The 13,321-nt window shown below is 38.5% G+C and overlaps 1 protein-coding gene across 10 annotated transcripts in view; it reads right to left on the minus strand.

The window, feature by feature from the left end:
* Positions 1 to 13,321, minus strand: part of Zgrf1 (zinc finger GRF-type containing 1) — a 108,454-nt gene that overhangs the window by 24,630 nt on the left and 70,503 nt on the right. For 9 of the 10 annotated variants that reach the window (XM_029563856.1, XM_029563863.1, XM_029563861.1 and 6 more), the window contains 6 exons: positions 11,167 to 11,281; positions 8,686 to 8,948; positions 6,996 to 7,155; positions 6,684 to 6,761; positions 6,326 to 6,473; positions 1,710 to 1,837 (listed from right to left, as the gene is read on the minus strand). In XM_029563856.1, coding sequence (XP_029419716.1) covers positions 1,710 to 1,837; positions 6,326 to 6,473; positions 6,684 to 6,761; positions 6,996 to 7,155; positions 8,686 to 8,948; positions 11,167 to 11,281 — 892 coding nt within the window. The remainder of the gene's footprint in view (positions 1 to 1,709; positions 1,838 to 6,325; positions 6,474 to 6,683; positions 6,762 to 6,995; positions 7,156 to 8,685; positions 8,949 to 11,166; positions 11,282 to 13,321) is intronic. The other variant, XM_029563857.1, reaches the window with a different exon arrangement.

Below are 13,321 nucleotides of genomic sequence, written 5' to 3' on the forward strand. Positions count from 1 at the left end.
GGAACCATATTACTCCTACAACCTACTGACAAATTATACATAGCAGATCAAGAAATATATGTCTAGGTAAGATTTATCTGAGAACAGCTGGTCTTTGCCCAAGATTTATCTACATGACACACAGTAATTAAAAATACCAGACTGGTGGAACTAACCTTCTTGGGTGTTTGACAGACATACTTTGAAGCCTATAATAATTTGGTCAGAGGGACATAAAGGACACTTTTTGCTCCTCGTCCTCCTAGGTCAACTAGTAACAGGGGACTATGAGTATCTTTCAAAATGTCCTATAATGGTGGTGGGTCACCTTTCCTCTTGATCTAGAAGGCCGAGGAGACCCCACCGAATGGACTTGAACCAGTGTCCAGTTTACATAGAGGAGGGTCAACATAGAGGAAGCATTTCCTCCATGCTTCCAAGCAAAGCCAGCCATGGTCGAGCAGGACCTTTGACTTATCTTCACATAGGCGGAACTGGTAAAAGAAAGGAGCCAGGGTCTCCTCCCAAGCCCATGTGACCCCTGAGGAACAGATCCTCAAACAACCTAAAGAGTAAAAATGAATTGGTTTATCTGGCCAACTATACGTCCTTAAACACGCAAAAGGAAAGTATAACCAAAGATTAAAGGGGCCAACATAATTTCTTAAGAGTCCATATGTATAGCTAAAGGCTACATAACAAGCAACAATGCCAGATAGGAGATACCTTCTTTTGAGTTTTTGGCCAGGGTGGCCAAAGGGACTCCTAGATAGTAACCCAGCATAGAACTGGGAAAATGAACAGCAAACCCCAATCTTATCTAAAGGAATATTGACAACTGATTGCTGCTAGATGAGGAACAGCTGACCTTCCTAAAACAAAGACCTCGAGAAAGGCTGACTAGATTCACTAGAAGGGCAAGTAGTGGGGAATGGCTGGGGGTACCGACAACACAGCAGACAGTAGCAGGGATATCAGAATATAAGGGCTCTAGTGAGGGGAGGGAGGCTATGGGAGGGTGCCATCTGGGAAGTGGGTGTATAGTTGAATAAGATGGTTTGGGATGTTCTGTGTGATATATACATACACACATACACACACACAAAAAAAACAAATTTTAAAAAACGTATTATATTTGAGGAATAAGCATGGAAATTTATGTCATGTTAATTAGTAGAGGTGATAAACATTACCATTGAAATCTACCCGATGACATTATAGACATACACAGGTGCCAAGGATCCAAGTGCAACCAATTATGACTAGTAATAATCAGATACATACAGATTAGAGATGCATGCGCCAACATCTCAGTGTTAGTAGCAAAAACAATGAGTCTTTCTGCAAGGAACAATATATTCTAAAATGAAATGGAGATCTTTTTTAAAGGGTAAAAACTCACTTTTATGTCTTACAGGGCTTATACTGAGTTCAATATTGTATAACTGTAATAATTCAACTGTAAACCTAAAAATTTACAGCCAGTTTTGAAAGAGATCCATCTTAGCTCTGGACATTGTTATTGAATATGCCAATGCTGTTGCAATAAAATGCCTCTTCTAAGTATGTGGTTATTAAATAAATAATTCAAAAAATACAAAGTAAAAAAAAATGTTAGTAATCGAATTGCTAAGAAATCTGACCAGTGTAGGGAGTGCGACAAGTGTAGGTGGAAAGGCGGAAATGTCTTAACTGTGACTTGTGAGTGCTCATGGGAAAAGCTTTGTCACCTTGCAATGGGAAGCAGTGCGGCCGGCTCCGTCATCTGACTGCACTCGTCCAGTACAACCACAGGGAATTTAAGCCCATTCATGCACGGGAATGGGCAGGCTGCACAGGTCACACCAACAACTTGAACCTTTAGTTAAAAACAAATATTTTTGAGTCAAGGTCTCACTCTGTAGTCCAGTCTAGCTTGGAACATACTGCAAAGCCCATGCTTGGCTTCAACCTCCTTAATCCTCCTGCCTCTACCTCCCTCCTGAGCGTTTGGATTATAGCTGTGAGCTACCATGCCCACCAATACAAAAATATCATAAATTAACAGCTATTAAAAAAAATTAAGAATTCTTTTACTAAGAATGTGAAGGCTAAAGTCAGAAGTCAAACTAGACCTAACTTCCTGCCAATCAGAAATTACTAGTCATTTTACTTCTACATTTTCATGATTTCCACATATAAAATGGAAATCACAAAATATAAGCTAGTTTAACTATAGTCACCAAGAATAAAAGGTAATTTTGGGGGGGGTACGGGGGAGTCTTTTTGAGACAGGTTCTCCCTGTAGCCTGAGCTGGCTTGGAACTCACCATATATATCAGGCTGACCTTTAACTCACAGAGATCCGCCTGCCTCTGCCTCCCCAGTACTGGGATTAAAGGCATGTCCCACCACGCCTGGCCAAAAAGTACATTTTTTAAAAAGGTACATTTTGATACTGTAATAGAAGGGAAGTATTATAGCATCAATGACTTAGAAAATATCAGGGATGAGCTATATCTTCTATCTTTTATCTTCCAGATGAGCTTGAATTATTATAATGAACATTATATTAACACTGACCAAAGTCTTTCATGAAGAACACAAAATGTGTTAAGATATTATTTTTTATGTCAGTTCTAAACGCAATAGCACTGTGATTTTCTTAAGTAGTTGTACATGGCAGTGCATGCCTGTAATTCCTGTACTCAGAAGACTGAGGCAAGGGATCATGAACTCAAAAGCAGCCTGGGCTACATGAGACCCTGACTCAATCAAAATAAATGCAAAACCAAGTAAAAAGATAGGTAATTTTAAACAATAGTAAATTTCAAATGTACTCATAGCCTTTAGTGTATCAGAATCTTACATACCTTAAAAATTATAGCAAGATACTTTTACTCTCAAGGAAAAAAGTTTGAAAGACTAATATTTACTCTCTATAACTGAATATATACAATAGAAAATTCCATTGCTTAAAAAAATTCAATGAGTATTGGCCTACTAACCTATGAGCTACATATACACATTTAAACAAAAAATTTATGTAAACCTACATAAATGATATGTATATATAGGGGGCTGGAGAGATGGCTCAGTAGTTAAGAACACTGGCTGCTCTTCTAGAGGACCCGGGTTCTATACCCACATGGTGGCTAATGACTGTCAGTAACTCCAGTTCCAGGGGAATCTGACACCCTCTTCCGACCTCTGTGGGCATTGCATGACACGGGTGCACTTACATACATGCAGGCAATACACTCATACACATAAAATGTAAAAAAGATAATTTTTAATGATATGCATATATATACATATCCCATATCACTATTCCTTCATAATATCTATAGTATAATATACCTCTTGATAGCAAGCACAATTCATATAAACATATAAACCAAAAAAGATAAATCTCTTTTTCTCAATGAATATAACTGAAAAAAAAAATAGGGATTTCTTTTTTTTGTTTTGTTTTTTGTTTTTTTGATTTTTGAGACAAAGTCTCAGTCTCACTATGTAAACCAAGCTGACCTTCAACTCAGAGACCTGCCTCTGCCTCCCCAGTGCTGGGATGAAAGGTGTGAGCCACCATGCCAGGCAAAATAGGGTTTTCAAATTAATTGTTGCCTACATAGATCCTAAGAAAAACTATACACACGTTATTTTCTTAATAATGATAATTTTCATTACGCATAATAGTTCTATATCAGGCTTTCATTTTTTTTTTTTTTAACTAAAAAGAAAAACAAGAGCTGGACGTGGTGGCATGCCTTTAATCCCAGTATGCCAGGTGTAGGGCAGGCAGACCTCTGTGAGATTAAGGCCAGCTTGGTCTGCACAGCAAGTTCCAGGCAAGCTGGGGCTATAGGGAGAGCTATCTCAAGCAACACACACACACACACACACACACACCAAAACCAAAACTAAAACCAAAGGCCAGTGAGATGGCTCAACAGGCAAAGGCATTTGCTGCTAAGCCTGTAAACCTGAGTTCAATCCCCAAGACCAACATGGAGGAGAGAACTAACTCCCACAAGTTGTCCTTTGACCTCCACATATGTGCCGTGGCACAAACACACATAAACACACACACACACACACACACACACACACACACAAATCCTCTCCAGGGACAGCATACACACACAGTCACATACACATACATATAATTACATTTTCTTTAATCTGAAAGTCATTTTATCTTAGAAATCCCAATGTTTAAGCATTCAGTTCTTTAGGAATATTCAGCCCTTGAAACTTACATACTGCTTTTGATAAAACCCAGAAATATCATTTGTTACGTAATTTCTGTTAACTGATAAAAGTTATGCTTACTGACAAAAGCAACCTTAAAATGAAAATCTTAAGTTTATACATCAAGCAGCTTTGTTTTAATTTCTTAAATATTTTATTTATTATTCCTATTTTATGTGTATGAGTGTATCACCTGCATGTATGTAAGTACATCCATGTTGTGCAATGCTCTCGGAGGTCAGAAGATAGTGATGGGCTCCCCTGGAACTGGAGTTACAGATGGTTGTTAGCTGCCATGTGAGTGCTGGGAATCAAACCCATGTCCTCTGTAAGACTAGCCAGTATTTTTAATCACTGAGTCAACTTTCCAGTCCTAAGAAGCTTTATTTTTAAAGAATCCAGTTTTTCCTTAAAGATTTGTATTTTTATCTTTTGATTCATTATTATAGAGTCTAAAAGAAGACATTTTATTATTGACCTAGGAAATAGTAATTACCTACGAAGCAATTTAAAAAGTTTTATTGCAAAATCAGGGCACTGAGGAGTGAGTGTCAGATCTGATTGCTTGATTGGACTGGGCATTTATTCCCAAAAAGTTTAAAAAATTTTTTCTTTAAAATAGTTTCATTGTGAAGAGATAATACTATGTATGAAGCAATAAATTATTGTAACTGGGCTTTCACTTAGGAAATTATTCAGAAAAAATAGTAGTCATTCTTATATATCATTATTATGCCAGGTTAGTAATTAACCTAAGTGGCCACTTACATTCACTAACAACAAACCAATTCAGCATCTGGTTGGAGAGAAGCAGTATAGAATAAATTCTGTAACTCTGATCATAGAAAGTTAGTTTCAAGTCCTCAGAGACTTGTAGAACTAAAACCTATCATATATTGGTTACTGCCAATTTCTCCTTCCCTATGAGAGTTTTATGTCATATCCACCCCATTTGTAATATGACTTTACAGTGCTTCCCATCAGAGGCAGGTGAAGAATATTTCTCTACCTCAGTAATGCTGGGCTTGACCTGTTAGAGCAAACAGACTATTAGGAGACATGGTATGAACGGAAACTTTAAATGCATTTATTGTGTGACATAATAAATATCAGCCTTCTTTTGCTGCTACAAGTGTCAAGGTTTTTTTGCAGATCAAGAGATGACTATGACATAGGCAACTCTTCTGAGAATCAGAGACTTGGTTCACAGTCTAAAGCTCAGCATAGTTGATATGCAGTCGTAAATTGTCCTAAAGTACTGAGATTATATTGCTCAATAGCATTATTTCAGCAATAGCTGACCAGTACAAGGTCCTAGACAGGTTGGCTTTCCAAAATCTCTTGCAGAAAATGACCAATGTCCATGTAGTCCAAGAAGATAGCAACCTGTCTTGTTTCCCTCTACCTACCTTTCTGTTCCCCAAGCTCCACTTTCCTAAGAGGAAGCTATTGATTATTTCTTTATTTGCTGGTGTCCTTCAAGGGAATGGTGCTTCTTGACCTGAAAGACTCAGCTTTTTCCAAGAGCATCAAAGACAAATTTCATTTTGATATTTTGCCCAGAATAACAACTTTTCCTTCTCTGTTTCTCCTATAATACAACTAATTTCACTAGGTTTGCCAAGAATTTATTAAAAACAATCTTCAGTTTCCTCTTCAAGTCTCTAAAAAAGTATGCATACAGGGAGAGGGGGGAAAAGAGTGATGTAGGCATAGTGTGTAGGATCTATTCATCACAAATTTGAAGAATGATTTGAAGCAAACAAAATATGTAATGGTTAGACTATCCAAAGATATATTAAGTTCATACCTCATTGAATCTAATAACAGCTAGTTTCATTAAGGCAAATACTCTTCCATCATCACAATTAAAGAGTATCTAAACAGAATATATAAATTAAGAAACAAACTGATGGATGTGAGGGCGGTCTGGCTGGCTGCACAGGTGTTCCGTCCTCCCTCACTGCTCTATGTGCATCCTTCCCAATGCTGGGAGCTCAGTGGAAGATAGAAGAGGATCAGTCTTCTGTTAAGGGTACTCAACTAGCTGTGCTCCCCTGCCAGAACCTCCAAACAACTTCTCAAGGAACAAACTGATATAATTTCACCTCACCTGCTTTAGCAGGGTTCTGTTGGTTCCCAGTTTATGCTGTTCAATACTTCTTCTCACAAAGACCCTTTCCATAGGAGACAGGTTTTCCTTCATTAATGCATGGAGTTCTTTTAAGTGTTCATTTTCATTTTCAGAGCCAGCATGCAAGCTAAAAAAAAGAGTATTCCTTATTAATGTTTCTTATATATCAAGAGTAAAATGGACTAGATTGCCTAAGTTAGAATTTTGAATTAGGTTTCTTAATTTAACAAAAATTAAACTAAGGCTATCTCTTTCTCAAAGGACAAAGGCAAAAACTATTTAAAATTTTTCATATATCTTTGAATATTCTGTGACTTTTAGAATATAGCAGTCTTACCTGTAAGGTAAAATTGGCTTAGCAATCTTTCTAATACTCCCAACTCTGACAAATTTTTCAAATCCAAGACTGAGAAGCCTTTAAAGAAAACAAGACAAAATAGATTCTCCTCATTTAAAAAACAGAGTGTAAGACATAGGTTCATGTAGTATTTATATTAATGTGTATTTTTTTTTGTTTTGTTGAGATGGCGTGCCAGTACCGAGCCCAGGCTATCCTTGAACTCTCAATGCTCATACTTCAGCCTCCCAAGTGCTGGGAATACAGACGTACTCCACCACGTTCAAGTATATTATTAAATGTCATACCTACCCAAGAAGCACTCTGTCAACAGCTACATTAGTAGAAGAAGAAATCAGAAGTTTCCATGGTCTAGCATTTCCAAATGTGAGAACGTCAATCTTTTCAAATAGCTGTACAAAGAATAAAATCACCACAGCCAACAAATAGCTTTTGCCTGCTCCAAAAACACCTAATTATTTCAAAGGGAGGGGAAAAAAATTTAAGACAGTAGCATAAAACCTTTTATAAATGTATAAGAAATATTTTACCCATTTTTTTTCATTGAATTACTATATTAAAAAAATTGAGTGCCTGTCTTAGTTTGTTCTTCATTGCTGTGACAAAACACTCTGACCAGTACCAGCTTGGGGAGGAAAGGGTTTATTTGTCTTACATCTCCCAGGTCGCACGCAGTTCATCAGGGAGCCCAAGGTAGGAACTCAGGGCAGGAACTTGGAGGCAGGAGCTGGAGCACAGCCCATGGAAGAATGCTGCTTACAGGCTTGCTCTCTTGGCCCCTGCTCAGCCTGCTTTCTTATGCAACACAGGCCCACCTGCCCAGGGGTGGCACCACCCACAGTGGGCTGGGCTCCCACATCACTCATCAAGAAGATGCCCTTCAGACATGGCCACAGGCCAGTCCAATAGAGGCAATTTCCCAATTGAGGCTCCCTCAACCCAGGTGTGTCAAGTTGACACTAAAGCTATCCAGCACAGTGCCCATATGCACTATGCATGCAGATAAACAGGCAAATAAAAATATTTCATCTTTAGTAAGACTATATCAATAGGATGAATGGGTAACGAGATAATGATAAAACAAGATGATAACAGTGCTATGGGACCAGAAAAGGAAGAACATTGATTTTTGCTTTGGTAGATATGGAATGTTTCCCAAAAGTAAAAAGTTGCATAACTAAGTCTTCCAGAATGAGCTATCCAGACTGTCAAAGGGAAACAGTCCTCTCCAGGTATATAGCTGTGCAAACAATTTCTTAGAAATTTCCACATAATAGGGCAAATAGGCAAGAAAGGAGGCTAAGGGGAAGGCAAAGGGATTGTGCTGGAGAGCTTTAGTGTCAACTTGACACACCTGGGTTGAGGGAGCCTCAATTGGGGGATTGCCTCTATTGGACTGGCCTGTGGCCATGTCTGAGGGGCATCTTCTTGATTGTTGAGTGGCATCTTCTTGATTGTTGAGTGATGTGGGAGGGCCTAGCCCACTGTGGGTGGTGCCACCCCTGGGCAGGTGGGCCTGTGTAGCATAAGAAAGTAGGCTGAGCAGGGGCCAGGGGAGCAAGCCAGTAAGCAGCGTTCCTCCATGGGCTGTGCTCCAGCTCCTGCCTCCAGGTTCCTGCCCTGAGTTCCTACCCTGGGCTCCTGGATGAACTGTGATCTCGGAGATGTAAGCTAAATAAACCCTTTCCTCCCCAAGTTGGTAGTGTTTTATCACAGCAATGGAGAGACAATTATTAATTTGCTGCAGTTAAAATTCTGAATGTTCTCCTGAAGCCTGGCAAGCAGCCACTGAAGAATTTTAAGCAATAGGACTGACTTGTCAGATTGTGTATCTTGGGGAAAAAAAACACATGGGCCAAAATACTGAGAAAGGTAAAAGTAAAACAGAATAACTGGAACAGTGTGTGAGAGCCAGGATATGAAGGCAACATTCTAACTTCAGCAGCTACATCCCCGCCCACTAGGAAAACCTGCTTCTTACCATGGATGACAGTGATAGGCAGGGAGTGGACGTGATTCTCCGTAGCTTCTTCACCACGTTTACTGTGTGCCATCATCTGAGCTATCTGAATTAGCGCTGCAGATTGATCCTTGTTTAACTTGTGCGTCTCTACCAACTCACTAGCTAACTTCAGTGTTGCTTTTAAGTTGAGGAGTTCAAATTTTGTTTTGATGTTTGCAAAGGCTGGTGTGATAAATTTTTTCTTACTGACATTCTTATTGCTAACTGTAGGTGACAAAGACCTAGAGAAAAGGCAGTAAATCAAAGAAAGATTTTTGAAAGAGGTAATTAGAATTATTCATAACAGCTTTCACTTTATAATCATCAGAAAATATTACTGAAAGTGACAAATTGGAGGAGAATGTATCCTTTGGCATGAGTTTAGGTAGTCTACATATTCACTTATGTACTGTTGACAACAAAAATAAATAATTACATGAAATAGATATAAATATGAAAATGTTCCCACAAAAATAAAATACTAGGGAAAGGCACGGTGGTGCATGCCTTTAATCTCAGTACTCAAGAGGCAGGGTACACAGTAAGGCAACGTCTCAAAGCAAAACAAGTGCACAGGTGCACTTATACACATGTAGGCAAAACACTCAAACACATAAAACAAAAATAAATTAAAAAAAAAACAAAAACCCGAAACATTAAAAAGACATGCATAGTAGCACACAGCTTTCATCCCAGCACTCAGAAAGCCAAAGCAGGCAGATCAAAGTCAGCCTGATCTACATAGGGACTTCCAGGCCAGCTACAGGGAGACCCTGTCTCAAAAAACTAAAACTAAAAAAAAAAAAAAAGCAAGGGGAGTGGCTGGGGAGAGGGCTCACCAGTTAAGAGCACTGGCTGCTCTTGCAGAGGACCCAAGTTCAATTCCCAGCACCCACATGGTGGCTGACAACTGTAATTCCAGTTCCAGAGGATCCAACATCCTCTTCTAACCTCCACATCAATGAACAACATGGGTGCACTTACAGACATGAAAGCAATATACTCATGTACATAAAATGAAAATAAATATTTAAAAAAATTTTTAAAACTCAGCATACTAATAAATGGTAAATGGTTTTAGGTCATTTGAATAGCTTCTATTTTAGGCAAAACTGCAATAAAATAATGGCTTTTATTTCTACTTCATTGTTAATTAGTAAAAATAACAATGAAGTTACTTTATTGTTCTCAACCACTGTGGTAAGAAAAGGATAATGCTAAAAAAATAGATGATAATAACAATTCAAATTGGAAGGTGGGTGCTAGGAACATAGTTTAGTGGTGGAACACTTATCATGTACAAAACCTGGGTTCAGTCCCCAGCACCACAACTGGCAAACAGACTAGACTCACCATTTTAATGTATTTAATATAAATTTACTTCCCGTGTATTTGATTTGGTTCATTGAGACAGAGACTCATGTAACCAAGGCTGACCTGGAACTCTCAATGTAGCCAAAGATGAACCTGAACTCATGATTCCCCTGCCCCCACTTCTGGACTGTTAAGATTACAAGCACACACTACCACGGCTGGTTTATGTGATACCAGGGATGAAACCTAGGGCTTCACGTATGCTATGCAAGAACTCTACCAGTAAACTACAGTCCTAGCCTACGTCTCATTTTTTTTTTTTTCCTGGTCTTTTTGAGACAGGGTCTCTTTGTAGCCCCAGCTAGCCTGGAACTCACTATGTAGACCAGGCTGGCCTTGAACTCACAGAGATCTGCCTGCCTCTGCCTCCCAAGCGCTGGGATTAAAGGTGTGCGCCACCACACCTGGTCCTCCTCATTTTTAAAAAAAGACCTTGGTGTTTGAGAAATTAAAAGACACAGGTAATGCCAAGAATAAACTTAGTATTAATATCTATACTGGAAAATCATTCTTTTAGATGTTAAGTAATAGGTAGCATAACAATACAGATGAATAAAGTAATATAATAATGAAATGATCCTTTAAAAAGTTACTCCATGATTAAGAGAAAAATTTTTCAGGTTTTTCTTTTTTTGTCTTTTTGAGACAGGGTCTCCCTGTAGCCCCAGCCAGCCTGGAACTCACTACTTAGACCAGGTTGGCCTTGAACTCACAGAGATCCGCCTCTCCAGTGCTGGGATTAAAAGTGTGCACCACCACACCTGGCTTTACAACAAAATTTTGTTTTAAAAAAGGAAAGGAACTTATATATATTTCTCTTTCTGTCTCCTTTAAAAAAAAATTTTTTTTTTTTTTGGTGCTGAGGATCAAACATAGGGCCTCACACATCCTAGAACTCACTCTACCACTAAGCCACATCATCAACTCTTTTTATGTTTAACCACTAATACACAATAATATCTTAGTCTAAAAGATAATCAAAATTTTGTTGACAAAATATATTTAATGTTCTTTTATTGTACTTTCATACTCATTTTCGGTAAGCATTATTTAACAGCAGTGACCTAAAGATCAAAAATGACTTACATTGTTAACAGGTATGGCATTAATGGAAGAGTAGCTGGATTAAAGTAGTCCTGAATGTTTTTCAAAGTAGTCAGTTCTGTGCTGGCATTACCAACCAATAATGCATGAACCGTTGCTACAAAGAAGATGCAAAAACTGAGTATCTGATGTAAATAAAGCCAACACTAATAAACTGATTAAATGTCCTTCTAATTCAGAGTTTAGCTAATGAATTAATCACATGACAGAAAAATGAAGTTTAAGAACATGCAGAGGTCTTCAAACTTCTATTATGTTACTATGCTGTATGCTCATTTACTAGTATATGATCATTCCACTCATATATTGCATAACTGAAATCTTACTTGGAACTCCACACAACAGTAAATAAGAACAGGGTTAGGGTCATCTCCCTGCTTGACAACAGCAATTCTCTTGAACCAACATACTACTTTTGATGTACAGTGGAATTTATGTAATTTTTAAACATTTAAACAAGCATTTCTTTCCTAGTCTTTTATTAAAATATATGGAAAACAAGCCAGGCGTGGTGGTGCATGCCTATAGTCCCAGCACTCAGGAAGCAGAGGCAGGTGGGTTTCTGAGTGAGGCCAGCCAGGTCAACAAGTAACACTCTGTCCCAAAAATAAATAAATAGAATTTAAAAATAAATAAAGGCAAAAAAAACAAAAAACAAAAAAAAACAGCATGGGGGCTGGAGAGAAGGCTCAGAAGTTAAGAGCACTAATTGCTCTGCCAGAAGACCTAAGTTCGATTCCCAGCACCCACATGGGCGGCTAACAACTGTCTGTAATTCCAGTTCTAGGGGAATCTGAAACCCTCTTCTGATCTCTGTAGGCAGTGCATGGCACTTACATCCATGCAGGCAATACACTCATACACATAAAATAAACAAAATATTAAAAAAAGAAAAGATCAAGCAGAGCATAGAGGTAGATGCCTATAATCCTAGCACTCCAGATGCTGAGGCAGGAAGATTTCTATGAGTGCAAGGCCAGCCTTGTCCCAACCAAAAAGAAAGAGAACATCAACAGTTAAAAACTTTTGATCGAAATACCTTATATGCATGTATAAAATTCTCAATTTTTTTTTTTTTTTTGGTCTTTTTGATACAGGGTCTCCCTTGTAGCCCCAGCTGGCTTGAAACCCACTATGTAGACCAGGCTGGCCTTAAACTCAGAGAGATCCACCTGACTCTGCCTCCCAAGCACTGGGATCAAAGGTGTGCGCCACCACAGCCTGGCTTCAATTTTTTTTTTAAGAAGAAAAAAAGAATTGGGGAAATAGACATATGTCCACCCTGATCTTTACATAATATATACATATATCAAACATAGCATGTTACCCCATTAATATATAGAATTGTTTCTTGTCAAAAACTAAACTATAAGCTCTCCCCACAAAAAAAAAAAACAAACAAACAAAAAAAAAAAACAGAAAAAAAAAAACATGTAGTACTTGAAATCTAGTTTCATTGTATGCTGTCTTTACTTTGGTATGGACCAAATTCAACCATTAGAAATAATAAAGACTGGAGGCTGGAGAGATGGCTCAGCGGTTAAGAGCATTGACTGCTCTTGCAGAAGACCCGGGTTCAATTCCCAGCACCCACATGGCGGCTATGAACCGTCCTTAGCTCCAGTTCCAGGGGAATCCGAAGCCCTCTTGGACCTCTGCGGCATTGCACAACACGGGTGCACTCACATACAGGCAGGTATTACACTCGTACACATAAAATAAAAATAATAATAAATAAAATATTTTTTTTTTAAAGTGCCGGGCATGGTGAGCACTTGGGAGACAGAGATAGGCAGGTCTCTGTGAGTTCAAGGCCAGCCTGGTCTCCATAGTGAATCCAGGACAGCTGGGGCTACAGGGAGACCCTGTCTCAAAAAGACCAAAAATAAATAAATTAATAATAATAATAAAGATTGAAATGTATAGGGAAGTCTACAGAAGCTTCCACATTCACAGAACTAGATAAGCAGTCAACTAACAGGTCTGCTCTGCTATGAGACTTCTCATGTCCTTTAGATATTAGCAGCAAACGGGATTTTCTTTTCTTTTTTCATTTTTTGGATACAAATGTTATGCAGCCCAGGCTGGCTAGGGTTTCTTCATTAAAAGAAAACTAAGGTGGGCAGTCTGTCAGGAT

This window comes from Nannospalax galili, unplaced genomic scaffold (genome assembly GCF_000622305.1).
Source record: "Nannospalax galili isolate Female #2095 unplaced genomic scaffold, S.galili_v1.0 scaffold216, whole genome shotgun sequence".
NCBI classification, from domain to species: domain Eukaryota; kingdom Metazoa; phylum Chordata; class Mammalia; order Rodentia; family Spalacidae; genus Nannospalax; species Nannospalax galili.